This window comes from Diaporthe citri (assembly GCF_014595645.1).
Source record: "Diaporthe citri strain NFHF-8-4 chromosome Unknown scaffold_6, whole genome shotgun sequence".
Classification (NCBI taxonomy): Eukaryota; Fungi; Ascomycota; class Sordariomycetes; order Diaporthales; family Diaporthaceae; genus Diaporthe; species Diaporthe citri.
The window spans coordinates 1,072,646-1,097,757 of NW_025064851.1; the positions used below are offsets into that span (position 1 = coordinate 1,072,646).

Below are 25,112 nucleotides of genomic sequence, written 5' to 3' on the forward strand. Positions count from 1 at the left end.
TGTCCAAGCCATTCTTCTAGGCCGATTTTACATTGATGCCCCTGACTTAGCATAGCCCCGGTGTCTCCAGCTTGGGCCGCGCCCGGCCCGTGGCTGCACACCACCCAACACCAATCGAAACTCCTTGGCATTTGTTGTGATGATCGCTTGGCTGTTTGGGCGTCAGCACACGACAAGATGAAAGGTGACAATCACCGTGTCATGTAAACGGCACCCCCGCCAAACAGCCTAACTGCGAGGCACACGTCCGGGATCTAAGGGATCGCTGCATGGACGCCACAGTGTTCGATACACACAGACGCTGGCTCCTCGATTCAAAGGAGCGCTTCGACTTCCGGGTTAGTACTAGCGCGTGGCCCCTAACATAGACCCGTACTCTAGAACACCAGGAAACATGGGAAGAAGAACACAGAGAAACAGGATCCGAGGCCGTGTATTGGCGGGAACGTTGTCAGTGGCAGTGGCGAGAAGGAGTGGATCCCAATTTGATACTCTCCCGAGCCTCCTTAGGTCAAACCTTCTGTCTTGCAAATCTCCTGCCAAGACGTGATAGACCGACCGATGTGGACGGATGATCTACGGGCGAAGCAGAACTAACTTTTGTTCCTCGAGTATACGCTCATATGTCATATCTGAGAACTCTAATTCACCGGCATCCCCTCTCTATCTCCAATCTTGCCATTACCCCTTTTTTCCTTATACATTTAGACAATGCTGGTTCTGCTTCGAATAATTCAGTAATCGCGAGCGCACCATGGCGCCCGCTGTTGTCAATTCTTGTTCGACCACGGACTCCTCGCCTACCACCGACAGTCCGATCATGGTCACTCCTCCATCTGACTTCTACGGTCCAGGGGACTATCCCTTTGATGGCCAATCTTGGCGGCATCACCCAGACAGTGGATCTGCACGTGGGCACACCAACGGGCTGAACGGCACACATCCAGTGCCAATGCCCCCACAAAATACCACGCCTATTGCCATCGTGGGCATGGCCTGCCGCCTGCCTGGCAACGTCTCAAGTCCTGCAGAGTTCTGGGAGCTGTGCTCGCGCGCCAGAACGGGCTTCGGCCCCATCCCCAAGGATCGCTTCAGCCATGATGCCTACTATCATCCCAACGCGGGCAAGATGGGCTCCTATCATGCCAAGGGAGGGAATTTCCTGACGCATGTTGACCTCAAGTCGATGGATGCACCTTTCTTTGGCCTGACTGAGAAAGAGGCCGTGTCAATGGACCCTCAACAACGCCTACTTCTCGAGTGCACATTTGAGGCGCTGGAGAACGGAGGAATCCCGAAGCACACAATCGTGGGCAAAGGACGTGGGAGTCTTCGTCGGCGGCAGCTTTGCCGAGTATGAGCTTCAGCTGGCTCGAGACATCGACTCTATGCCCATGCACCAAGCCACAGGTTGTGCCCAGTCGATGCAGTCCAACAGGATTTCGCACTTCTTCGACCTGCGGGGGCCCAGCTTCACAGCCGACACAGCATGCTCAGCAAGTCTTGTCGCACTGCATCTCGCGTGCCAGAGTATGCGAGCTGGAGAATCCACCCACGCCATCGTTGGGAGCTGCCACCTCAACATGCTGCCAGAGTTTTGGGCTTCATTTTCTTCAAGCCGATTACTCTCTGACTCTGGAAGGTCCATCGCATTCGACAGCCGTGGTACTGGATTCGGCAGAGGCGAAGGCTGTGGTGTGATTGTCCTGAAGCCTTTGGACGAGGCTCTGAGGAACAACGATGTCATCAGAGCTGTCATCCATGGTTCAGGGATCAACCAGGATGGCAAGACGCCAGGCATCACAATGCCGAACGGTACTGCGCAAGGTACGAAGTCAAGGCCCAAATAAAACTCATCAGCCGTCTAGTACTAATTCATCACGTCCAGAGCGGCTCATCAACAAGGTTTACAGAGATGCTGGCATCTCGCCAGCAGATTGTGGTTTCGTTGAGTGCCATGTAAGTACCTCCGGGATAGCCCCTTATGAGCCCAATTCTAGTTTCGGGACCACCATGTCCCCATGCTTAGATTAGGCTGCTCGAGAGCTTCTAGATTCTACCGTTTTGAACAGGTACTAATTCTCACATCTAGGGCACTGGCACCAAAGTTGGGGACCCTATTGAGGCCACTGCCATTCACAATGCCCTTGGCCAGGGCAGGACAGCCCGAGACCCACTATACATAGGGTCCATCAAGTCCAACATTGGCCACTTGGAGGCTGCCTCGGGCATAGCTGCCGTCATCAAGGCCGTGATGATGCTTGAACGAGGCTTCTTGCTCCCCAACCATGATTTCAAGGAACCAAATGAGAAGATTCCGTGGAAGGAATGGAACCTGAAGGTTCTGAAACGCCAACAACCATGGCCAAAGTCGAAGAAATACATTAGCGTCAACAATTTTGGGTTCGGCGGCACCAATGCCCACGTCGTCTTGGGCAAGGCTCCTTCAATCCAAAAGCCTAAACCCGCCAAGCCCACTCAAGCAGCTCCACAACAAGAAAGCACATCCATGCTACGCCTATTCACAAATGCACGGTCGGCAAAGGTGCAAGAAGCGAAGCCCGCCAGCCCCAGCAACACAAAGTTGTTCGTTATGACAGCCAACGACAAGGCCTCGCTGTTGGCAATCATGAAGAGAGAAAATGGTCGTGTTCCTGGAGCAAAGACCAGAAATCTTCCAGAAGGACTTGATGGAGAATTTTGCATACACCCTGGGCCAACGGCGCTCACTAATGCAATGGCGAGCTGCTATTGCTACCGACCGCTCATTCGACCTGATAGAAAGCATCAACAGCGACAAGATCATCCCCTGCAAACAATCCGCAGATAAGCCCAGACTAGGCTTCATCTTTACCGGGCAAGGCGCACAATGGCACGCCATGGGTCGGGAGCTCTACCATCAATACCCCATCTACGCCGCAGCCATAGATCGCTGTAATGAGTGCCTCCGCCAACTCGGGGCGGGCTGGTCTCTCAGCCAGGAGCTCCTTCAGAGAGACGCGAAGAACACAAAGGTGGGAGAGGCACATATCAGTCAGCCCTCATGCACAGCAGTGCAACTCGCACTGGTTGACTTGCTGCGTTCGTGGGATATAGAGCCGGTTGCTGTTGTGGGACACTCCAGTGGGGAGATCGGAGCTGCCTACGCAGCAGGGCTCCTCTCGTTCGAGTCAGCCATGTCTGTGGCTTACCACCGGGGTCGTCTTGTGCCTGTGCTAAAAAGGAGACATTCGGGCCTCAACGGAGCCATGACGGCAGTGGGAGGCACTGCTGCTGAGATTCAGCCACTCATCGACGATGTCACGAGGAGCACGAAGGTCGAGGGCAAGGTCTCGGTAGCATGCTACAATAGTCCCTCGAGTCTTACAATATCGGGAGACTCCACGGCGCTGACGATGTTCGAGGATCAGCTCAAGTCAGAGCACCCAGACATGTTCTGTCGACGGCTGCAGGTTGATACTGCATACCACTGCCACCATATGAATATGATAGCCGACGAATACCGAGAGTCTATCGTCAGGCAGATGGAACAGGGACCCCAAAGCAACAGCAACGAGCCGGCACAATTCTTTTCTTCCTTGCACGGTCACAGGGTCGACGGTCTGGAATGCGCTCACGCGGAGTACTGGGTCCGCAATCTCACAAACCCAGTTCGCTTCTCAGAAGCACTGGACCACATGGTGAAAGAGGCGGACTTGGACATGCTTGTGGAGTTGGGACCCCATTCAGCTTTGCAAGGGCCCACCAAGCAGATTCTCAAGGCCGCAGCTGCATCGACCAACGGAGACAACGGTGCAACTCCCAATCGCGACTTCTCCAAGCTACCTTACAGCTCGGCGCTCGCACGAGGCAAGAACGCTATTCAGACTTCCCTGGACCTGGCAGGAAGTTTGTTCATGCGCGGTGCTTTCGTGAACATGGAAGCCATTAACTTCCCGAGTCACTGCCACTACGGCGCCAATGGCAAGCTGCCGTCTCTGCTCACGGACTTGCCAACATACCCATTCAATCACCAGCACAAATTCTGGCACGAGCCACGCCTTGCAAAATTACACATACACCGCGGCTCCTCGGCACGGAACGACTTGATAGGTCTCGAAGCCATCTACTCCAACGACCTGGAGCCGACGTGGAGGAACATCGTCCGCCTGGATGATCTCCCCTGGCTCCGCCACCACGAGATCCAGTCGGTGACAATCTTCCCCATCTCCGGCTACGCAGCCATGGCTCTCGAGGCCCTGGCGAAGTGGTGCCAGAAGAAGGACGTTCGGGATCAGGTCGCTGAGTTTGAGCTGAAGGACGTCGAGGTCCTCAAGCCGCTGGTCTTCTCTGGCGGTGACGCTGACGCCGAGATGACTATCTCTCTCAGACCGACTGACCCCCGGGATCCCGAGGCTTGGATGGAGTTTCATATTTCTTCCTGGACTCAGGATGCCGGCTGGACGAAGCACTGCGTTGGTCTGGCTGCCGCTCAGCTTGCAACGTCTCGGGAGCACCAGTTGGAGGGTACACAGCTTTCCGGCTCGTCACTGAAACGTGAAGTCAGCGCAGAGCTCATCAATGACGAGACCCTCACTGCTTTACACGGCGAGCAAATGTACGCCCAGCTTTCGGATCTTGGAGTCGCCTACGGGCCGTCCTTCCAGGGCATCAAGCACTCCAACGCGTCAACGCGGTGTTCCACAGCCGACGTTGCAGTCATTGACGTCGCTCACGACATGCCGAGCGAGCACGTGTCCTGCGAGATAATCCAGCCCAACCTCCTCGAAGCCATCATTCAGATGTATTGGCCAGTTGCTCTCGCAAATGGCGGGGGCAGTGGCGCCGGTACGACTGTTTATCTGCCGTCGTCAATTGGCGGGTTGAAGATCTCAAATGAGCTCGTGGCACTAGCCAAAGAGTCCGGGAGAACTTTAAATGCGTATTGCAAAGCAGGCTTCCCAGTCATGAGCAGAGGAGAGCAGCCTCGTCCAAGCAAAGCTTCTATCATTGCAGTAGCATCTTCTGCTGAAGAGGACGGCAAGACCTCAGATGCGGGTTGCCTGATCCAGGTCGATGATCTCAAAGTATCTCCTGTGTCTGGTGGAGAAGCACAGGATGACAGCACTGCTATTGCGGCAGCCCGTGAGCTCTGCTACAAGATTGAGTGGGAGCCTTTGGAAACCCAAGACTCGAGCATCTCGTCATTGGCGAAGCTCGAATTAGAGATTGTGGTCATCCACGGCACTTCAACATACCAACACTCTCTCGCTAAGGCGTTGGCTGAAGGTCTCTTCAGAGCGACATCGTGGCGTGCGACTACTGGTGCTCTGAGCGAGGTTGACTGCGAGGGCAAGGTCGTCGTCGTCCTTGACGAGGTTGACCAGCCCTTCCTCGCAAGGCTAACCGAAGCCCGTTTCCAGCAGCTGAAGATCGCTCTGCTCGGCACCAACGATACGAAGCCGCCTCATGGCGTGCTTTGGGTCACCAACGGAGCCACTCAGCCTGACTCCGGCATGGTCACCGGCCTCAGCAGAACTATTCGCTCTGAGACTCTGCTGCCGTTTGCAACTCTCGATCTCGAAACCACCGATCAAACAGCAGCAGTGACTTCGGTTCTCTCGGTACTTGGTTCAGTGTTTGGTGCGGCTTCAGACACCTCTTCGGCAGCTCAGGACAGCAGCGAACTTGAGTTTGTGAGCCGCAATGGGAAGATCCTTACTGCGCGGATCGAAAACGACGAGTTCATGAACAGCTATGTCCAGCGAAAGCTGGACCCCAGCATACCAGAGCTTCAGAGCTTCGGCAAGGATGGTCGATGCCTCAAGCTCAATTACGATGGCTTGTCAAAGGAATCGACGGGAAGTCTGCACTTCGTAGATGATGACTCTCTCAACGAGCCTCTCCTGCCAGACGAGATTGAGTTCGAAGTCAAGGCGATCGGGACGAACACCTCGGATGTCGAAGGCGATGTGAATTCCGATAATCACCACCTTGGAATCGAAGCATCTGGAATCGTGACCCGGGTTGGCGAAAAGTCAACCACTTTCACACCAGGCCAACGGATCGCCGCCTTAGCTCTCCCCGTTCCCGGACGACAGCACGGTGGCATGTACAGAACACGCGCCCGCTCCTCCACCGCCACAGCCATCCATATTCCCGCTTCGCTATCCTTCGAGGATGCTGCTGCTATGCCTCTAGCTTACTGCACTGCCTACTATGCCGTGGTAACTCAGGCTCGAGTACAGGAAGGCCAGAGCATCCTCATCCAGTACGGTGACTCCTCTGACGCTGTTTCTGTGGCTCATGCGGTTATCTGTCTCTCACAGATGCTACTTGGCTCAACAGGCCAAGTTTATATGGCGGTTGGGTCCGAGGAGCAGAAGCTGCTGGTGGGCAGAGCGTATGGCATCCCACAGGACCATGTCTTCCTGTCGTCTCGCAGGGGTAACATTTCTTCCATGCTGCATGAGTGCAGAGGCCCAGAGCATCCCGAGGGTGTGGACGCGGTTATATCTGTGGGGCACTCCACAAGTGCTTCGGGGAATAACATGCACGTGGCTCAAGACTTGTTGTCGTGTGTGGCTCCTTTCGGCTGCATGGTGGACGTGCGAGTAGGAAAGATGATTGAGGGGAGCTCTTCGTTCAGTCCGGTCGGCAACAACGCCTCTCGGCCGAATACCTCTTACTTCAGCCTCGACATTTTTGAGCTATCTGCCCAAAGACCAGATGTCCTGAAGAACGTTGTCTCCAAGGTCGCGGGCCTTGTGGGCAATGACAAGCTGCGTTCCCTCCCAATGGTCAAAACCAGGCCACTGTCCGAAGTCGAGGATACCCTGAAGCAGCTTCAACACGGTCAGCAACTGGATAAGATCGTGGTCTCGGTGGATACTGATTGCAGCATTCTGGTACGTCGTCTAAGTTTTCGGTCCAAGTCTGAACTATACTAATTAACTTACAGGCAACACAACGAACGAATCCTCTGAAGTCTTTGCTTCGCCCAGACGCGACCTATGTTCTCATCGGAGGCACGGGCGGTCTAGGTCGCAGCATGACTCGGTGGATGGTATCCAACGGGGCTATGAACATCGTTCTTGTGTCTCGGAGTGCTTCTGCCTCGGGCAAGGTGAAGGAGCTCATGAATGACTTGAGATCCACGGCTGGTGCCAATATCCTTCTCCGACGGTGTGATGTGGCAGACAAGTCCAGTGTCGATGCTCTGTTCCGATCCGGAATGACTGACCTGCCTCCCGTGCGAGGAGTTGTTCACGGTTCGATGGTGCTCAAGGTAAGTCCTCCCCTTCTGAGTCCAGAGATACGAACGTCAGCTGATTGGGGCTTTTGCAGGATGTTTTGTTCGAAAAGATGACTTTCGTCGATTACATGTCAGTCATTGAATCTAAGGTGCAAGGCGCATGGAACCTCCATCATGCCACAAGTGGCAAAGAGATGGACTTCTTCGTCGCCATTTCGTCAACGGCCGGTGTTGTTGGTAACCGTGGCCAAGCAGCTTACGCCGCAGCCAACACGTTCTTGGACAGTTTTGTCCAGTACCGCCTGTCACAAGGGCTGCCCGCCGTCTCCCTGGATCTCACCGCCGTCGCAGACGCGGGTTACCTCGCCGAAGCAGGCAGTGGTGAAAGTGACGGGGCCGACAGGGCCGCGGAGGTTGCCAGAAACCTCGGCGCGGAAAGCACCATGTACGAAGCCGAGGTCCTCGCCCTCTTGAGCGCGGCCATTGAGGGCCGCACCTCAGCATGCAACCACCAAGTCGTGACGGGCATTCGTATCCCACCAGACAGGACTAAGTTACCATTCTGGACCACAGACGCAAAGTTCAAGCACCTCCGCCAGGAGGCCGAGGCCCAGATCAAGCAGAAGGAGGACGAGGAGGGAAGCTCGGCCGCGAATGGTGGAGCAGCGTCCCTGTCATTCAACGCGATGCTGAAGAATGCTCAGAACGCGACCGAGGCCGAGGACGTCATCTGCAGGGGTCTTGTGCACAAGATCGCGGCGCTGCTGATGCTGGAGGAGAGCGACCTTGATGTCACGCGCAGCCTGTCGCACTACCCGCTCGACTCGCTCGTCGCCATCGAGATCCGCAACTTCCTGACTCGAGAGTTCGAGGCGAACCTGCAGGTGCTGGAGCTGCTGAGCAGCGGGAGCATCCAGTTCCTCAGCAGGGCGGTCTGCTCCAAGAGTAAGCTGTGCCAGGGCCTGGCGGCGTAATGGTGATTTGAGAGATTTAAGATGCGAGCCCAGGTGGCCGGAGTTCGGGTCTCGATGGACTTTTAGGTAGAAACGTCTGGCGTTTTATATTTGGCTTATATACCTGTAGAATACATATGATATCATTGTTCTCATGACATTAATGCACCTATGACCTGTGATATTGAGAGGTCTTCATTTTCTACTACGATTTGCATATTCGGCTGCACCTCGAGTTGTACGTACCCGTCGAGGGACTATTCGTCCGCCCAGAAGCGAAGCGGTCGAGCATTTTTGATGTACAACTTGGACCAGTACCTACGTGCTGAACTTGGACTTGTGGCTGCGAGACTCCCGAGGATCTGGCTCGTTCACATTGTTTCACATACCTGCGCTGACAGAGGCAGAAGACAATACACTTTGAGATTGAGCTATCTACAACCCACCCTTTCCAAGACCTATATACGTTGAAAAAGAAACATTAAAAGAGATGCGCGCTCCTAGAAGCTTCGCCGCGTCGCACTCGCCGTCAAGTTGCTGGCCGTCTCGGGCGGGTACACCACAACACGTTCGAGATCAGCACCCTTGTAGTCAAAGCCGTTGAACAGGCCCCCCACAGTGATGGTGTTGTTGCTGCCCTTCTCCAAGGTCAACTGCAGCGGCGTCGACAGGATGATGCCCTTGTTGGTGTCCCTCTGGAACAGCGTCTCGACGTTCTCCGTGTCTCCGTTGACCACCACGCTGGCGATGCGCCGCAGCTGCCACTTGCCGCCGATGCGGTCTGGGGTGCCCCCCGGCTGGTTGCCGAAGCCCATGTCGTCCGTGTTCTGGTAGTGAAACGAGACCCACTGCGGCTCGCCCGTGCCCTCGATACCGCTGAAGGTGACGGTACTATCGTTACCGTAGATGCCCGTGGCGATGAGCCCGCCGCTCGCGAAGTTGGCCTCCTGCAGGAACGCGTCGCCCGCGACCTCGGCGTCGTGGGCGTAGTACGGCGTGCCCTCCACGGGGCTCCACTCGCCCGTTTCGGCGTCCAGGTCGTACACGTCGTTCCAGACTACCTCGAGCGACTTGTTCTCGTCGTCGATCTCGATCGGCAGCCAGATGTAGCGGCTCTCCCAGAGGGAGTTGCTGTCCCACTGGTCGCCGAGGTACAGGTTCGTGACCTTCTTTGTGCCGTTGATCCGGAGGATGAAGCCGCTCTGGCTGTTGTAGGTGCGCGTGTTGAGAGGCGCGACGGTGAAGGGCTGGCTCCAGGGTCCGGCGAGGCTGTCGGCGCGGAAGGCGACTACGTCGTTGGGCCGGTAGCCTGTCTTGTGGCTCATGAGGATGTAATAGCTGTTGTCTGTCTGCACGATCCCCGGTGCCTCGAGGTCGAATTTGTTGAAGCGGTAGACGACTTCGTCCAGCTCAGTGACAGCGTCATTGTACGACGTGATGTAGTCGTCCCGTCCTTCGACAGTGTCACCATTTGAGTACAGGGCGTATGATCGTCCATCTTTGTAGTCGGTGAATAGTCCATAGTCCTGTGACCAGTTGCCGAGAGGCTTGGTCGCCGAGACAAACTCATAAGGCCCGGTGATGTTGTCGGAGGTGGCGAGACCTTGCAACAGGAGGCCGTAGGTAGAGTTATCGGCGTGCCACCACATGTGATACTTGCTCGTAACCTCGCTGTAGACGACCTTGGGCCTCTGGATGATCTTGTCCAGGCCAAGCAACGGGTCACCCTCGATGGGAGCGAGAGCGAGCCCATGGTGAGTCCATGTTGCGAGGTCGCTGGAGCTGTAGACAGACACACCGCCGCCCTCTACCTGGCCCTCGAGCTTGTACTCGCCAAACCAGAAAAAGTTCCCACTGGCCGGGTCGTGGACCACGTTGCCCGCGTGCGCATTAACCAGGTTGCCGTCTGTGTCACGCCACCGTCCACCTGGCACGATGTAGCGCGCCGTCGAGGTGGCGGTCCACACCGCGGTGAGACACAAGAGCTGGAAGGGCAACATGGCGCATCGGATTACCTCAAAAGACACAAGGGTTGGCTTCTCGGATCACGGGAGGCGGTCGCGGTCACCCAAATCATTATGTCGGCCTTTTATACGCAAACAGGACCCCTGATGCTATGCCAAGGCCCGCCGTCGCGTTGAGACGGCGCGCTTTACACCGAGCATATCCACTCCCCGCAGCACGCCATGAATTCACCCGGACAAGCCATTCTGCTGTCTGGGCAATTTCTTAGTAGGATGAAATGTTCACAACTTTATGTCAACTAGCAGGGGCTTGTGGGCTTTTATGTTGAAGGACTCTGGCCATTTCTTGGTTATGTGGCTCGGGTCGCCGGAGGTGTGTCGCCGCGCCAAGATGATACTACGCGCGCGGAAGACTCACCTGGGCATCTGCTTGGGCGGCTTGCTTACCTAGCACGGCTCTTTGAGCAGAAAACGGCGATCCAAATATCTCACCGGGAAATTTTGGTGCAAGGTTCCCGACACCATTTGGACTTTCACCGATTCTGCGATGAGGCCAAACAACAAATTAAGCTGAAGCCTGGCGATCCGCCTTGCATTCAATGTTCATATGCACGTGGTGTGATCCCTTGGGTGTGCAATTGACACCGCCTAGAATGCGGAGAAACTCGCAAAGAAGCCTCAATTAGAATTTTCATCTCGATGAAGCCATGATTTAAGCAAGTCGAGACAAGGTGCATGATCAAATATTCGAGCAATGTTCTGGCGCCGGGTTGACTTTCAGAACGTAGAGATGACTGTCCCTCTGACAACACTTGGCTTCTAACTGGACGTCCCGGGCCGTTCATCGTTGCAGTTGTAAAGTCATATCATGTTGAAACAGCAAGTCATGTCGGCTTTTGCCGTTCAGGTAACGGGGCCCGTCAAACGGACTTCTCCCTGTGGTTTGAGTTGTGTATTTCATGTACTGTACTTTCTTAAATTCTGTCATGGTCTGCAAAACAACCAGGACGGAACGTGTGCTGATTGAGTAGTTATGGCGCCAATTTTCGGAGCATGAGCGGCCGTAATCTCAATGAGGCTGAAAATGTTGTGTCTGTCGAAATACTCGTCGCATCAACCTGATTGTGTGTATTAAGAACATGGGCCAGATCGGAGCGCTGGCTTGGATCGAAGTTCAGTGGGTAGGTCACTTCGCTGATGCAGCACCTTTGCAGCAACAGAACCCAGGAGTGGGGGAGGATAAGAAGAAAATCAGTGTCTTCTCTTTCTAGTCATGGGCTTGACAAATCATCTTATTTTGTGCAAGCTGCTGTTCATGGCCCTGCAAACTTTTCGCAGGCAAGCAGATATATCCTTAATAAATGCCGTGCGTAAACCCAAGTAGTCAAGCCAAACTCACTCCAAGTCCTTCGAAAGCACGTATCAATGAGGCCCTAGTCCGAGTTTTCTGCCTCGTCGCTGGTGGCCTCGATGTTGGCTTTCTTGGCCTTTGACTCCTTCTTGCTCGACCTGGCGGGCTTCTCATCTTCGTCTTCCTCCTCAGCATCATCCTCGGCAGCATCGCCGCCTGCGATCTTGACGCCATGCTTGCGCAATTCCTTGGTAATTGCGGGGAAGTTGCCGACGAGAGTCTGATATTGATCAACTGAGAGCATGATGCCCTGCATGTGTGTCAGTGTATAGAACACGCTGGTAAATTATCTGGCATTGTGACCACTCACCTTTTTACCAGGCTTCATCTCACCGGACTTGTCCTCGTAGTATTCCCTCAGATTTACGTACCAGTTTCCCTTGAACTCCTGGACGACGATGCGCCTCTTGCCCGAGAGCTTCATGGTGACCGTGTCAGTATCTTGGACATATGCTATATGAGGGGATATGAGTGAAACATGGCAGTTCAGGGATCGTAGAAAAAGAAAACCTACATCCCAGAAGGCATTACCCTCGCTGTCGACGTTTGTCCCATTTTTGGAGCTGGATCCTTTCTTGACCTCCTTCTTGGCCTTCTTGGATGACTTAGCGGGCCGCTCATCACCGCTGGAGTTGTCGCTCACGACGAAACTAGAGCTACGCTTGCCCATTTTGCTGGTGGCGCAGAGATGTGATGACGTCAGCGGATTGACTGGGGAAACTGAGTGGAAAGGCAGAGGCAAGGTTTCAGTGTTGTCAAAGGAAGGAAATTGATTGATCGTGAATGTCGTGGCGGACAAGAACCTCAGTCAGGTTACGGTCGGCAACATGGATGCTCTCGTTGCCTTCTATCCGCCAGGGAGGGGAGCTGCATTCTGCTTGACACCACTGCCATGCGCTTCGGTCGGGGCGACGCGTCGGAGAAAGCGCGTCCGACTGGCAGCTGCTGCACTTGCTCAATCTGCCTTATCGCTTATCGGAAGTCATCAGGGTTAGGAGCTGGGCAGGCCGTGGCCGAGACTTTGAGGATCTTCAGCAGTCAGTGGACCACGGCTGTTGAGAAATGACAGCATGCTCAAGGCAATCTTGGCAAAAACTGGAGTCGCGCTTTCCCGAAATAGCACAGACGTTTTTGGCAGTCGGATTGCAGCGTCGAAACCTCGACTCCAGCCAGGGGTTCATCCTGATTGCGCTGCTCACGAATCTGCGAAACGTTCCCTTGACCGGCTGCGCATCATCTTTCTCTCTTTGGCCCGTACCCGGCTTGCTCTTTTCGCTGGCTCAATCTGAACCTGATCTGTTCTGTTCATCAACACCGACGCACCGACACGTGGCCCTCCCTTTGCTGACGACCAGTCCTTCCCTTTCACAACTCTGCACCCGCCCACGCTCCTCCACATTCCTGTCGGATCCTCACCGACGTGCAATGCTCCGGACCACTTGAGGCGAATCTCCAGGTCCACCACTATCCCTGCAATGAAGACAAGCTTCTTGTCATGACTGCCGGTGATGCACCCTCTCGCTCAACTGCCGACAATATGGCCCTCGACGATAAGATAGATCCAAATTCTCCGACAGCCCTCTTCAATGGGGCGTCCGACTCGATCGATCCCCAGGCGAAGCCATCGTCTCCTGTCTCCACGACAACGAAATCCTCAAAGCCCGAAGACGATGTCACGACTCGTATCTTCCAGTTCCTCTCCACCGCGACGCCCGGCACCCTAGCCGGCATCGCAGTCGGCCTGGCTGCCGTTACCTATTTTGTCCTCGGCCAACTCGGTCTGCTTCTCATCGGCGCATTCGGGGGTGTTGCGCTGTATATACACTGGGAGTCTTCCAACCCCGACTATGCGAGAGCTGTCCGCGGTGAGAAGGGCGTGGACATAGTCACACGATTGTTAGGCGAGAAGAATAGCCTGAGAGATGTGGACGCAGATCGCAAGACCACTGAAGAAGATGAGGCCATATTTCTGGCTCAAAGCTTTGCAGATTTCCAGCCCGAGACTCAAGATGCGCTCAATGGTCTTGTCGATGCTGTTATCAGGGACTATGTGAAGTGGTGGTATGACCCGATCGTCCCGTCCGACAGGTCTTTCCCCTTGTCCTGTCGCAGGATCCTGACCTCGTTCCTCGTCTCCATCGGGAACTACCTGGGCAAGAAAAGACCGGCCGATAGCTTCCTCGACTTCCTGACCAACACCTCCTCCATCGTCATCGTCTTCTTCTCCGAGCTGTCGCAAGCCTTTGCCGACCTGCCCCCTGACTCCACCATGACGGCCCCGGATGCCGTCTACAACTATCTTGCTTCGAACCCCGACTCCAACCTGTCGCACCTCCTGAGTCAAAGACACCAGGCCTCTAAATTCAAGTCTGTGGCTGAAGACTTGCTCGGGTTCCTCGACAGGCCCACGCACGACTGCGACCCTGCGAGGACATTCCTACGTGAGATCCTCGCCAGTGTTATTCTCGAAATGTCATTGCAGACATGTTCCAAGGCCGAGTGGATCAACGGCTGGATCGTCTATCTTCTCGAAGCCGGGGAACCTGATTTCAGTCAGGCCATCGATGTCGGCATGCAGACAGGCCCGGAGGCCAACAATGCGGTGTTTGCAGACATGGATGGGAATGTCGGAAACATCGGGCTGACAAAGGGGAATCGCAACTCCCTCGACCTGGAGAAGGCCCGACGGAGGGAGCCTGCCCAAGTCCACAAGAAGAAGCTTAGCAAGGCAGATGAAGAGATGGAGGTGTTGGAAGAGATGAAGCGGATGAATCAGATGCTTCTGGACGAGGATGCCCGCAGGTCCAAGGACTTCCGGGCGTTCCAGGAAGGCAAGGAGCCCGAAGCTTCCACCAAAGAAGAGGTTTCCCAGAGGCTGGCGGATGCCCTGCAAAGAAACGCCAATGAACTTGACATTGAGTCAAAGCCTACAGCTGTACCACAGACCCTGCCGGATACAATAAATACCCCGGCTGCTAGTGTCTCCGGCCCTGCTGCCTCTGAGAAAGCTGCTTCAATGTCGAGTGAAGAGCGGCCCAGCAAGGAGCTTCCTCCTACCCCCAAGAGCATCGACTCCGGCGGCCCGAAACCGGTCACTCAACATGGCCACCAGCAGTCATTTACCAGCTTCGACCAGATTGTTCCCCCGAGCCAGGATGACAGCGACCAGAGCGACGCAGAACCGAAGCAACCCGCACCGCTCACCCTACACAACGCCAAGATTACTATATACGATGATGGAACCGTCGACAAGAGTAAAATTCGGACGAAGCCTACATGGGACTACCTGATTCAAATTGAACCATCATCATCGCAATATTCCGGTTGGATGATTGTAAGACAATATTTGGATTTCGAAAAGCTACATGAGGTTCTTCGCAGAATAGCAGCAATCTCGGGCATCACCGCGTTCACGGAGCAACACAAAGAATTACCACAGTTCAAGGTTCATACCCGCGAGTCTCTGCGTGGCGAGCTTGAGCGCTACCTTCGCGACGCGTGCTGGTACAAGGCACTGGCTGAGAGTGAGGGAATGAAGAGGTTCCTTGACAAGGACCAAGGCCATACACGGACGGAGTCGAAGAGTGGGCTCCAGGCGGTCGAAAGCTTTGGCAAAAACGTGTTTGGAGCCTTGGCAAGCGCGCCGAAAGGAGTAGCGGACGGTGGCAAGGCGATTACGGGGGGTATCACGGGTGTCTTTGGCAATTTTGGACTGTCGAGAAAGCCAACGTCACAGTCTTTGCCCGAAGCAGGAGCTACTGTCAGCGCCAATCGGCTGTCTGTGTCTACGCCCCCACGGGTCGACAGTACCCTCACAGTCAGTACGATGAATGGCCCTCGCAAATCAAGAGACAGCTTGGACAGTCAGCGATCTTCCATCATATCAACACAGCCTGGGAAGATGCCTCCTATGGAACGTCGTCCGAGCTATCAGTCTCAGGGCGAACAGGACAGCGAGGTCCCTCAACCAGCACGATCAGACCGCTGGGACAGGGCTTCGCCAAGTGCGTTAAGCAGCAAGGCCAATAGCCGAGCATCCAGCATCGCACCGCTTCGCTCGCCTCTGAAATCTCCGTCAACACTTAGTCTCGACGCACTCCGCCTTCCTCCACCTCCGGACGCGATGCCTGATGACTGGGGTTCACCCGTCAGTACTCGAATGTCTCGGTCTCAGGAGAATATTCTGGACTTGAGTGCACAAGGCAAGAGGACCCCCAATGGAGGACTCAGGCAGCCTAAGCCGACAAGGCAACACTCCAAGATCTCGGAACAGGAGACGAGGGTAGCCGTGGAGCTCGTATTCGCCATTATCAACGAGCTCTATTCCCTTTCCTCGGCCTGGAATTTCCGTCGCACTTTGCTTGCCGCTGCGAAGTCCTTCCTGCTCCGTCCGGGCAACCCGTCGCTTGTGTCGATCCAAAAGATGATTCAGGACTCGGTCATTGAGGCGAATTCTTCGGATGAAGGCATCGCCGCACACCTGCGAAAGTTGCGAGAAAACACGCTACCCACAGAAGAGGAACTGAAGGCCTGGCCGCCGGAGTCAAGCCAGGAGGAGAAGGATAAGCTTCGAGAGAAGGCCCGTCGCCTGCTCATCCAAAGCGGAGTTCCTGCTGCCCTGTCTGGAGTCATGGGGCAGAATGCCACTAACGAGGCGTTGGGCCGCATATTTGACTGCCTCCAGATTGAAGAGGTGGCAAGAGGACTAATGTTTGGTATTATGCTCCAAGGTATGCGGGTCATTACACATTAATCGAATTAGAAGCGTCGCGGACATTGATGCCGGACGAATGACACACATCATGTACGATGAAATGACGAGGACGCCAAGCCCACCTGGAGCGGGTGTCATGAAACGCAAGGCAGACAAGCATCCGAGGAGGGGACGAAGCCGCCCGTACGGCAAGAGAGAGGGTGCCAGTAGAATTATCGGCGGCAACGAAAGCGAGGGCTAAATTCTGTGGTCATGTATGATGATGGATGTCGGGCATGGTATTCATAGCAAAGTGCACTAATCACGCATCCACGGGCATTTTAGCGGGCTGGAAGATCTGGGATCGAGCATGGACCATTCCTCAGTTGTTGGTCAGCCCCGTGTTGCCACGAGGCGTTTCAATTTTGAGATGGGCGGAGGCGCCATTTACAATGTATATCAACTGTACTTCAATAATAGAAAAATCTTAGCATGGTACGTCTAGAACATCACAGGTCTTATAAAAAGGATGATCCGAGTGCTCTCAGCAGGTGGTGTTGGGAGAGATATCGAGCGTGTGAAATGTCATGTAGGTCCTGCTGTGAGACCATGCCTGACAGTGACAACACAGACAAGCTTCTCGCCGAGCCGGATCGGCCGTGCCACCAAGGATGGGCCAGGTCGCAGGCACCTTGTCCTGGGGGACATGTGCTTGCCGCGTGCCGTGCCGCCAGCCGGTGGGAGATCGCCGCGGTTTCTCCAACGGCTAGACCAAAGCCGCACGAATAAGCTTTTTGTTGAGCATGCTTGGTTCGCTGCTTGGTTCTGCCACCTTCTCCCCGTGTGTGGTGTCCTGTATGACCGGGACACAGGTCGCTGTCGGCCGTGTAACTTGACTCAGGGGTTCTCGTTCGCCCGTTCATTCGGGCCGTTGCTGGTGGTAGTAGGAGCTTATTGGTCTTATCCGGAAGCGGAGGCCGGTTGCCCCGGGCAAAAAGATTGTTGGGTTGACGATAGGGAAGGTCAGGGTAGGGTAGGGGACCTCGGGATGACTTTGGTACGAGCTGGATACTCTTCAAGATCCGTCGTGGGAGATGGAAAGGTGACAGTGCTATTAGTCTCTCTTGGAACATACCTAGTGGAGAATGGACACCTGCTTGATCTAATCCATGAGCATGTCGTTGATCGGGCGCTGGCTCTCTGCTTCTCCACGCCCAAGCGCCATCAGTTGTTCTTCCCTGGGTAGAAGAAGTTTAGCCGTGGCTGGCCTGCTACAGCCTACTACCTGCTCCCGCGGCCCTTGTTGGACGGTATGTCCTATAGCGGAAGTCCGACCCTGAACCTTGTGCGGGGGACTGACTAGGGGGGTGTTGTGCCACTGCTACCTTGGAGCTGGTCCCTGATCCGCGAGTGGGTTGTGACGTCCCGCGATAAATATGATAAATACCCAACTCACCGCGGCGCGCCCTGTTGTCATACAGATGTGAGCGAGGGCCATTTCTTTTCTTGCATCTTCGCCACTGGTCCGCTCCTTACAGTCTCTGCTTTCAAGCCACTCTTCTGCTTGATCATCGTTCTGGGCAGCGTTATCAAGACAGCAGAGACATCCGTCGATCATCTTGGGCGCCCAACATGTCCGACAAAGGCGACTCGGTCACCGAGGTTGAAGACTTCAGACACGAGCAGGGCGCCGGCAATGGGAGTGGCAGCGGCAGCGGCAGCGGCAGTGCCAACATTCTTGACGACGACAGCAAGGTCCTCGCAGCTCACCCATCAGATGTCTCGCCCCAGACAGGCGCCGGTAGCGGCGTCCGCCGTGGCCTACAGCCGCCAGAGTTCCTACTGAACATGTCCATGGAGGAGAGGCTGGAGCTGGAGACAAAACTCAAAAGGAAGATCGACCTTCGTCTCATGCCCGCGATTATCCTCATGTACATCCTCAATTACATCGACAGGTTGGTCCAACCCCGTTTCCCCCCCTCCCCCCGCGCACAAGGCTCCGCATCCCCAGACTCGAGTCCCATCTTTTTTTCTCCCCCGCGGGGTATCGCGAGAGTGGTGGGACCCACCCACTCACCCACCACCACGTCACAAACAGGAAAGCTTGCCGCTGACTGACCGCCACACGCGCGAACAGAAACAACATCGCGGCTGCCAAGCTCGCCGGGTTGGAGGAGGACCTCGGCCTGTCGTCGACCGAGTATGAGACGGCCGTGTCCATCCTCTTTGTGGGCTACCTGCTAATGCAGATCCCCTCGAACCTGTTCCTCAACAAGCTCGGCAAGCCGGCCCTGTACCTGCCGGCCTGCATGATCGTCTGGGGCGTCATCTCCGCCGCCACCGCGTCGTGCTACAATGCGGCTGGGCTGCTGTCTGTGCGGTTCTTCTTGGGTTTTGTGGAGGCTGCTTATTTTCCTGGTACGCACCTCCTGGCCTCCCTATTCGATATTCGTTATCGCTATCCCAAATGTCTAATACTTGTGAAATGGTCAGGATGTCTCTACTATTTATCCTGCTGGTACACCCGGAAGGAGCTGGGCTTTAGGACATCGGTCCTCTATAGTGGGGCTCTCATCTCTGGCGCCTTCTCGGGGCTGATATCAGCCGGTATCACAGGAAACATGGATGGCGCCAGGGGCATGCGGGCATGGAAATGGCTGTTCATCATCGAGGGCGTGGTCACCGTTGTCGTGGCCTTTGGCGCCTTCTTTGTCCTTCCAAACTTCCCCAGGACGACAATGTGGCTGTCCGAAGAGGAGAGGCAGCTGGCCGTTTGGAGGCTCGAGGAGGACATTGGCGAGGACGATTGGGTCGACAGCGAGCATCAGAGCTTTTGGCAGGGCGCCAAGCTGGCGTTCGTGGATGTCAAAACTTACGTGCTGGTATGACTTCCCCCGAACACGTGAGGATTACCTCTGATCTTGAGCACACACTGACCCAAGTCAAATCGGTGCAGATGGTCCTCCTCTTCTGCATAGTCTCCTCAGGCTCCGTCACCAACTTCTTCCCCACCGTGGTCAAGACCCTGGGTTATTCCAATGTCTACTCGCTCTTACTCACCGCCCCGCCCTACGTAATCGCCGTCATCGCCACCTACTGCAACGCGCTGCACGCCGACCGCACAGGCGAGCGCTACCTGCACATCACGATACCGCTCCTCTGCGCGGTGGCCTCCTTCGTCCTCGCCGCGACGACCTCGTCCCTCGCGCCCCGCTATGTCAGCATGTGCCTGATGGTCCCCTCCGTCTACTCGGGCTATGTCGTCGCCCTTGCCTGGATCAGCAACACCATCCCCCGCCCGCCCGCCAAGCGCGCCGCCGCGCTGGCGTTCATCAACGCCGTCTCCAACTCGAGCAGCATCTATGCGAGTTACATGTACCCCAACAGCGCCGCGCCGGCGTATACGGTTGCGTTCATTGTCAACAGTGCGACGTCGTTTGTGGCCATCTGCGCGGCTACCGTGCTGAGGGTCATGCTTGTGCGCCTGAACAAGAAGCTGGAGAGGGGCGTGTATGTGCCGGGTGCTATCAATGCTGCACCTGGTGCGGCGGCTGCTCATGGGTTTAGGTTCAAGGTTTGAGGCGTGTGGAGATGGACCTTTTGAGGCCAGGATGCGCGCGAGTATGATAGAAAGCGTAGATAGATGGTACTTAGAGAAGATGAGGGCGGCTCATCTGGTATAAATTCAAGAGCAGCGATATAGACTGCGTTCATGCACCAGACATTTCAGGATCGAATACCGTCTCCCATTCCATGGCCTAGTCTGAGATGAAGCATATCAGTCATCTAATCACCAAGGAGACTAGTCTATTTCCCAACCACTAGGAGGCATCGAGTAGCGATACTTGGTATGGCTGTTGAAATCATCAAGTTGCAGGTTCTTTCCAGCCAACTTTCCTAGCATAGTACGGTGTAGACGCCACTTTGAGTTTGACGAGAGCCTCAGCACAACCTAGATTTGATGGCCACGTCACTTTGGACGGCATAGATTGAGTACGTGCTTCTCATAGCCCAGTGGTGGAGTCTGTCAGACGAACGAGGAAATTGTTTGAAAAGTGCTGCGTCGCTCCTTTCCTCCTATCTAGGTCCAGCAGAGCTCACTCCGTATTGCCATCGAAACTCTGATCCGTGTCGTAACCCGAGTCATGTGTGGGCAACTGCGAGCAGCAGTTGCATCTTGCAGCATGCAACGCGTAGCAAACATGCTTGCAATTTCGATTCAACTTTGGTAGCTCACTGCTAAGCATGTTAATCTTGATACACCTTTGAATCCCACCCATCTCGGGTACCGCGAGTTGATTACTCCCGACTCTATCTATGCCGTTGAAACCTCACCCCGAGTAAACCAGGCGTCGAGGTCTGGGTTGGCAACATCTGGGACAGACCAAGAACTCTTGTACCCATTGATTTCGTCAAGCTTCTGGAGATAGGCCACGGCTTCAGAGTCCTCGTGCAGGGCCCTCCGCTCGTACGATGGCGTTTTGACAGCGTACCAAACCGCGTCGCCTTCTGGAATCGAGGTCATTCCCTCGTAGGATATAACATCAGACATTTGGCTGGGGCGCAAGTTCCACTCAGGCAGCGGCTTCCCGTTGCCGTGGAACTCGTACACCCATTCCCCTGATGCGTTCCTACGTCGAATGGCCACTGGTTGATCTCCTGATTTCATGCCAATGGGGTTGTAGATCAGTTCCTTGAGCATTTTGCATTTATCCTCCAGCTTCTTTTTCTCGTCTCGGTCCTCGGCGTTGCGAGCGGCAATCACCGCATCCTTGTACTTCTTGCGTGAGCTGTACATGCGGTAGCCGACCACGGGGTGCACAGACTCGTGAGTACGTCCCCGTGTCGCCTGTTTCTTATTTTGATCATAGGCGTGAGGAGATCGGGCCAAGTATCCATTGGCAACATACGTCCACGTGTAACTGTCGATGACAGTACCCGTCCCCCAGCCAAATTTGAAAAACCTTTGGTTCTTGGGCTTTCCCCTTTCAATGCGGCGAACGTAGGAGTTGTAATTTTCGACGGCAGTGTGAGCGACACTTTGAGCAGAAGTACGAGCCCAGCGATAGCCAGTTTTCCAGTAGCTCTCGTTCTTTCGCTCATCACTCTCTTTCTGTAGCCTATCCTTCTCCTGCTTGGCTTCCTTGTTGAGGTCAGAAAGATGCATGTTCCTTTCTGTGCAATATTGCTCGTACACTGTCGAGCTAATGTTGAGATGGGGTCGAATTTGATCGAGCATCCAACAAAAGGCAATATTGGCAAGCTCTGTGGTCAATTGAGTCAGTAATCAACGTGAAATATCCCATCGACCAATAGCAGCACTAGAAGACTCAAACATACCTTCCATATCTCCTTGGTAGTCAAGAGTGTCACTTGAACCTCCGCCGACGTTGATGTGAACGCCTGGAAACCAGACCTGTGAGAGTTCGGGCGGTGGCTTGTGATGTTCCTCCATCTGGACTAATTTCGTCCGGGCATTGTTGTACTTTTGATGGGCAGCCTCCCTATCGCCTAGAGGAATTTTGGGGTTGGATCGTTGCCAGTCATTGTTGCACTTTTGAACGGTATCCTTCTGTTCCTCGATCGCTTTGGCCTCTAGTTTCTCGACGGTCTGCCGGGCTGCATCATATTCCTGTTTGATTTGACGCTTCTTTTCTACAGATATCTTGCGATCTGTCGACGCTGAGTGCCACCTGTCGAATGCGGCCTCGAATGCAGCGTGTTCATTGTCAATCCCCGTGAAGGGATAGTCATCAGAAAGATGAAACAGGGTTGGAGTAAAAGCTTCACGGCGCTCGTCTAAAGCAAGGGCATGGTATGCCCGCTTGATGTCTGGGAAATACGGTCAGTCAGTCGGTCCCATGCTTCAAAGTATAATGGGGGACCTACTCCGGTTTAGCCCGGCGTTATAGAATTCATATGCCTCAGGGCCGAGACCAAACCAGGATCCAACCTGTACGCCACGGAGCGAGGGCATCCCCAGAGCTCTGACGGTGTCGTACACACCGACCATTTCGATCTCCCGCGATTCGCACGTCCTTGCCCAGTCGCCTTTGGGTCTATGCTTCCACTTGAGGTTGGAGCCTCTGTATCCAGGGGTCTCGGGCAATGGCTCCTCAAGCTTTCCGTCAATGAACTCCCAATACGCTGCGCTGCCATAGAATCTGTCTTCCTTGTTGGCCTTGTACAATCCCCACAATTCGGAAAAGTGCTGCAGCATCCGTGGTTCGCAAATGCCAATGTCGGAAATCAGACCCGCAATAGAACGGGCTGTGAACGCGCCTCGGGAGAAGCCGAAACAGTAGACCTTGTCTCCCGCCACCCAGTTGAGGACGACGAAGGTGTACGCCTCGATGACATTGATCTCGAGCCCGGAGCCCGTGGCACCTTCGCTGTTCCTGCCCAGAAGGGACGTAGTGCCCACACCCGAGTCGTACCAAACCACCTGCTGCCATTCTTTGCCGTCGGTATCAGTGCCTACCCTGTCCAGCTCCCGGGCTAGCCGGGTCACGTTGGAAGGGACGTTCTTCTTGCCGGAGGTGGCCGACTGCCATGTGCCATCACAGCATACGATGATGCGCTTTGGTCGGGGGTTTGAGCTCTTTGGGTTCGACATGATGAGATGACAGGAGGACTGAGGATGACTTCCGTGCGGATGAGTTGTCCGAGTGCCGATCCATTATGTGCAACATTTCTTATATAGCCATCGATTTCCTTCGCTGACATGTGCAAGTCTCGACCTCCCAGGCTACGAACACTAGTCTAGCTGAACAGACATTGGCTCTGGCCATATATGTTTACCACTAATGAACATACTTGGGGGTCCCACTAATTAACACTAGCGATTGATTCAGCTTTGTACCTAGCCACAGGACTTGTGTCAGGTACCAATGCCACACTTCGCCTGCGGGCCGATGCGCCCGCGCTTGGAATGCTATTCGAGAATGAAGCCCTTCGCGTTGGCATGTACTTCATGCCAGCGCAGTGCGTGGGCAGCGCACCTGGTACGAAAATAATGCATATTATAGAGGCAAAGGAGAAAGGAGAGAGGTCAACTTTAGAAATTTCAATTTAATAACCTACTTCGCCCCCGGTACTTGTTCACCCAGCCAGAGCATACCTACCCAGCTTTTAGGTACCACTTACCCACCCCCATCATATCTCTACCCACCTAGCATAAATAATAGCTATAGCGTATGGTTGCTACTAGTATGTAGCAGGGGTCGGCTAGCAGTAAGTCGAACAGGTACCTATATCGCACCTCTGTCTCCCAAATTGTATTCAGTTCACCTCGGCTAATCATCCTCACCTCCATTCCCTTCCTCGTTCTTGTCTTCATCCTCATCCTCTCCTTCCTCTTCGTCATCCCCGGTTTCTCTGCGATGATCAATCCACTCGATCATTTCCAGGGCATCCTTTACTGTGGCGCGTTCACTGGGCTCATACTGGAGTAAAGCCTGCATTGGGCGCCGGAGCGACTTCAGAGCCTCGAAGTCATATTCCGTGTGTTCATCAGGTATGTTATATTTTTCGTCGCCCGAAGTGAACTCTGCGGTGATTACTTGACGCCTTAGCTCAAACGTATCTGGAATTAGCTCCCAGTCACCCTCAGGAGCATCACCATTTTCGTCTGTAGTCAAATGTCAGAATAGAATTTCTCTTGCGGTGACATATCGAGACGGAGATGTCGTGTTTTCGTTCTTACTCACCAACTTCTTGGGTATATATAGTTTCCTTGCGCAGTTCCTCGAGTTTAGGCAGCCAGTGTTCAGGCAGAGGTCCAAGCTTTCTGATCATGCTCCTAAGGTAGAAATGGCTGTCGGCCAAGAAAACGAAAAACGGAGGTCGTTGGTAGAATAGGATGAACACAGCACACACCCGGCTCGCCATATGTCGTGGTGGTGGTCAAACTCGCCGATAAAAAATGTCTCGGGTGATCGAAGGTCGATTGGCTGTGCCATGACTTCTACTGACACGGTCCCTCCAACTGGAAAGGCAGAACCCCAGTCGACAAGGCGAATTTCCTCCTCTGTTTCATCTTCCCACGCTTCCCACCTCGCAGTTTGCACCAACTGCTTGGGAAGACGTGGCGAAGGCAGGGGCTTGTCGGGCCAGGGGTTCGCCACGTAGACCTCGCTCAGTAGATCTAACAGATGCTCATCATAACTGTTCAGCAAAGACTTGCAAGTGAAGGCGACGTTGCCGGCGGAAGTGTCTGGAGAAGTTTGGTCAGCTTTGTCGAAGGTTAGAAAATGACAGGGATAACATTACCCCCATGAACCAAACCAGCCTGATGTATGAAGTCGACTCCTTGGAGGAGGTGCTTCGAAGCTCGTAGGATTGTTTCGGGGCGCAACACCTGCTCAAGCTGGCCATACAAGGAGTGCACGCTACCAAGCGAGGGGCCAACCAGCTCTGTGACAAGGCAGTTGTGGCGCCCATTGGGACCCTCAACACTGAAGCAGTTCAGGAGCTGTGCATATGGCCTAGGCTTGTCCTGTGGTCCTTGGACATGATATTCCTCCAGCCTCCTCAGCCTGACGACTTCTGGGTCTGCGTCGATACCCATCTTCGAAGAGGAGCCGCTCTTGATCTTGATGGCCACATAACGGTCGGCGGAATCCCGGTGTTGCTCGTCTGAGGCAAGCCACACTGTTGAAAAACCGCCATGCCCAAGCTTGTACCGCACGACATAACGGCCGTCTTTGAACGTATCGCCCAAGGCTACAGGATGGAAGCCGCCGGGGACGACTAACAGGTACTAAGGGTGGGCGAGAATATCTCGCTTGGCATCCTGTCGCTGCCAGCCGTCTTAGCCACGAATGGCCTTGTCGCCGGCGTGCTCGCGCTCATCGGG

General features: G+C 54.7%; 7 protein-coding genes across 7 annotated transcripts; 3 read left to right on the forward strand and 4 right to left on the reverse strand.

The window, feature by feature from the left end:
• Positions 1–952: 952 nt before the first annotated feature.
• Positions 953–8,208, forward strand: INS49_012317 (uncharacterized protein; the record flags this gene model as incomplete). The annotated part of the gene is made up of 8 exons (XM_043173021.1): positions 953–1,322; positions 1,411–1,429; positions 1,643–1,827; positions 1,889–1,959; positions 2,093–2,586; positions 2,636–6,887; positions 6,941–7,267; positions 7,327–8,208. 8 exons carry the CDS (start codon positions 953–955, stop codon positions 8,206–8,208), a joined length of 6,600 nt encoding a protein of 2,199 aa, XP_043022318.1.
• A 479-nt stretch (positions 8,209–8,687) lies between these two features.
• On the reverse strand, positions 8,688–10,187 carry INS49_012318 (uncharacterized protein; the record flags this gene model as incomplete). The annotated part of the gene is made up of 1 exon (XM_043173022.1): positions 8,688–10,187. One exon carries the CDS (start codon positions 10,185–10,187, stop codon positions 8,688–8,690), a length of 1,500 nt encoding a protein of 499 aa, XP_043022319.1.
• Positions 10,188–11,584: 1,397 nt separating this feature from the next.
• INS49_012319 (uncharacterized protein) lies at positions 11,585–12,232 on the reverse strand (the record flags this gene model as incomplete). Its single annotated transcript, XM_043173023.1, has 3 exons — positions 11,585–11,812; positions 11,873–11,980; positions 12,077–12,232. 3 exons carry the CDS (start codon positions 12,230–12,232, stop codon positions 11,585–11,587), a joined length of 492 nt encoding a protein of 163 aa, XP_043022320.1.
• Positions 12,233–13,099: 867 nt separating this feature from the next.
• INS49_012320 (uncharacterized protein) lies at positions 13,100–16,315 on the forward strand (the record flags this gene model as incomplete). The annotated part of the gene is made up of 1 exon (XM_043173024.1): positions 13,100–16,315. The coding sequence occupies one exon, from the start codon at positions 13,100–13,102 to the stop codon at positions 16,313–16,315; it is 3,216 nt and encodes a 1,071-aa protein (XP_043022321.1).
• A 1,572-nt stretch (positions 16,316–17,887) lies between these two features.
• On the forward strand, positions 17,888–19,835 carry INS49_012321 (uncharacterized protein; the record flags this gene model as incomplete). Its single annotated transcript, XM_043173025.1, has 4 exons — positions 17,888–18,210; positions 18,393–18,673; positions 18,872–19,137; positions 19,212–19,835. 4 exons carry the CDS (start codon positions 17,888–17,890, stop codon positions 19,833–19,835), a joined length of 1,494 nt encoding a protein of 497 aa, XP_043022322.1.
• Positions 19,836–20,570: 735 nt separating this feature from the next.
• Positions 20,571–22,871, reverse strand: INS49_012322 (uncharacterized protein; the record flags this gene model as incomplete). The annotated part of the gene is made up of 3 exons (XM_043173026.1): positions 20,571–21,520; positions 21,596–22,087; positions 22,145–22,871. 3 exons carry the CDS (start codon positions 22,869–22,871, stop codon positions 20,571–20,573), a joined length of 2,169 nt encoding a protein of 722 aa, XP_043022323.1.
• A 679-nt stretch (positions 22,872–23,550) lies between these two features.
• Positions 23,551–25,108, reverse strand: INS49_012323 (uncharacterized protein; the record flags this gene model as incomplete). The annotated part of the gene is made up of 5 exons (XM_043173027.1): positions 23,551–23,885; positions 23,965–24,056; positions 24,134–24,470; positions 24,527–24,958; positions 25,012–25,108. 5 exons carry the CDS (start codon positions 25,106–25,108, stop codon positions 23,551–23,553), a joined length of 1,293 nt encoding a protein of 430 aa, XP_043022324.1.
• Between the last annotated feature and the right edge of the window lie 4 nt (positions 25,109–25,112).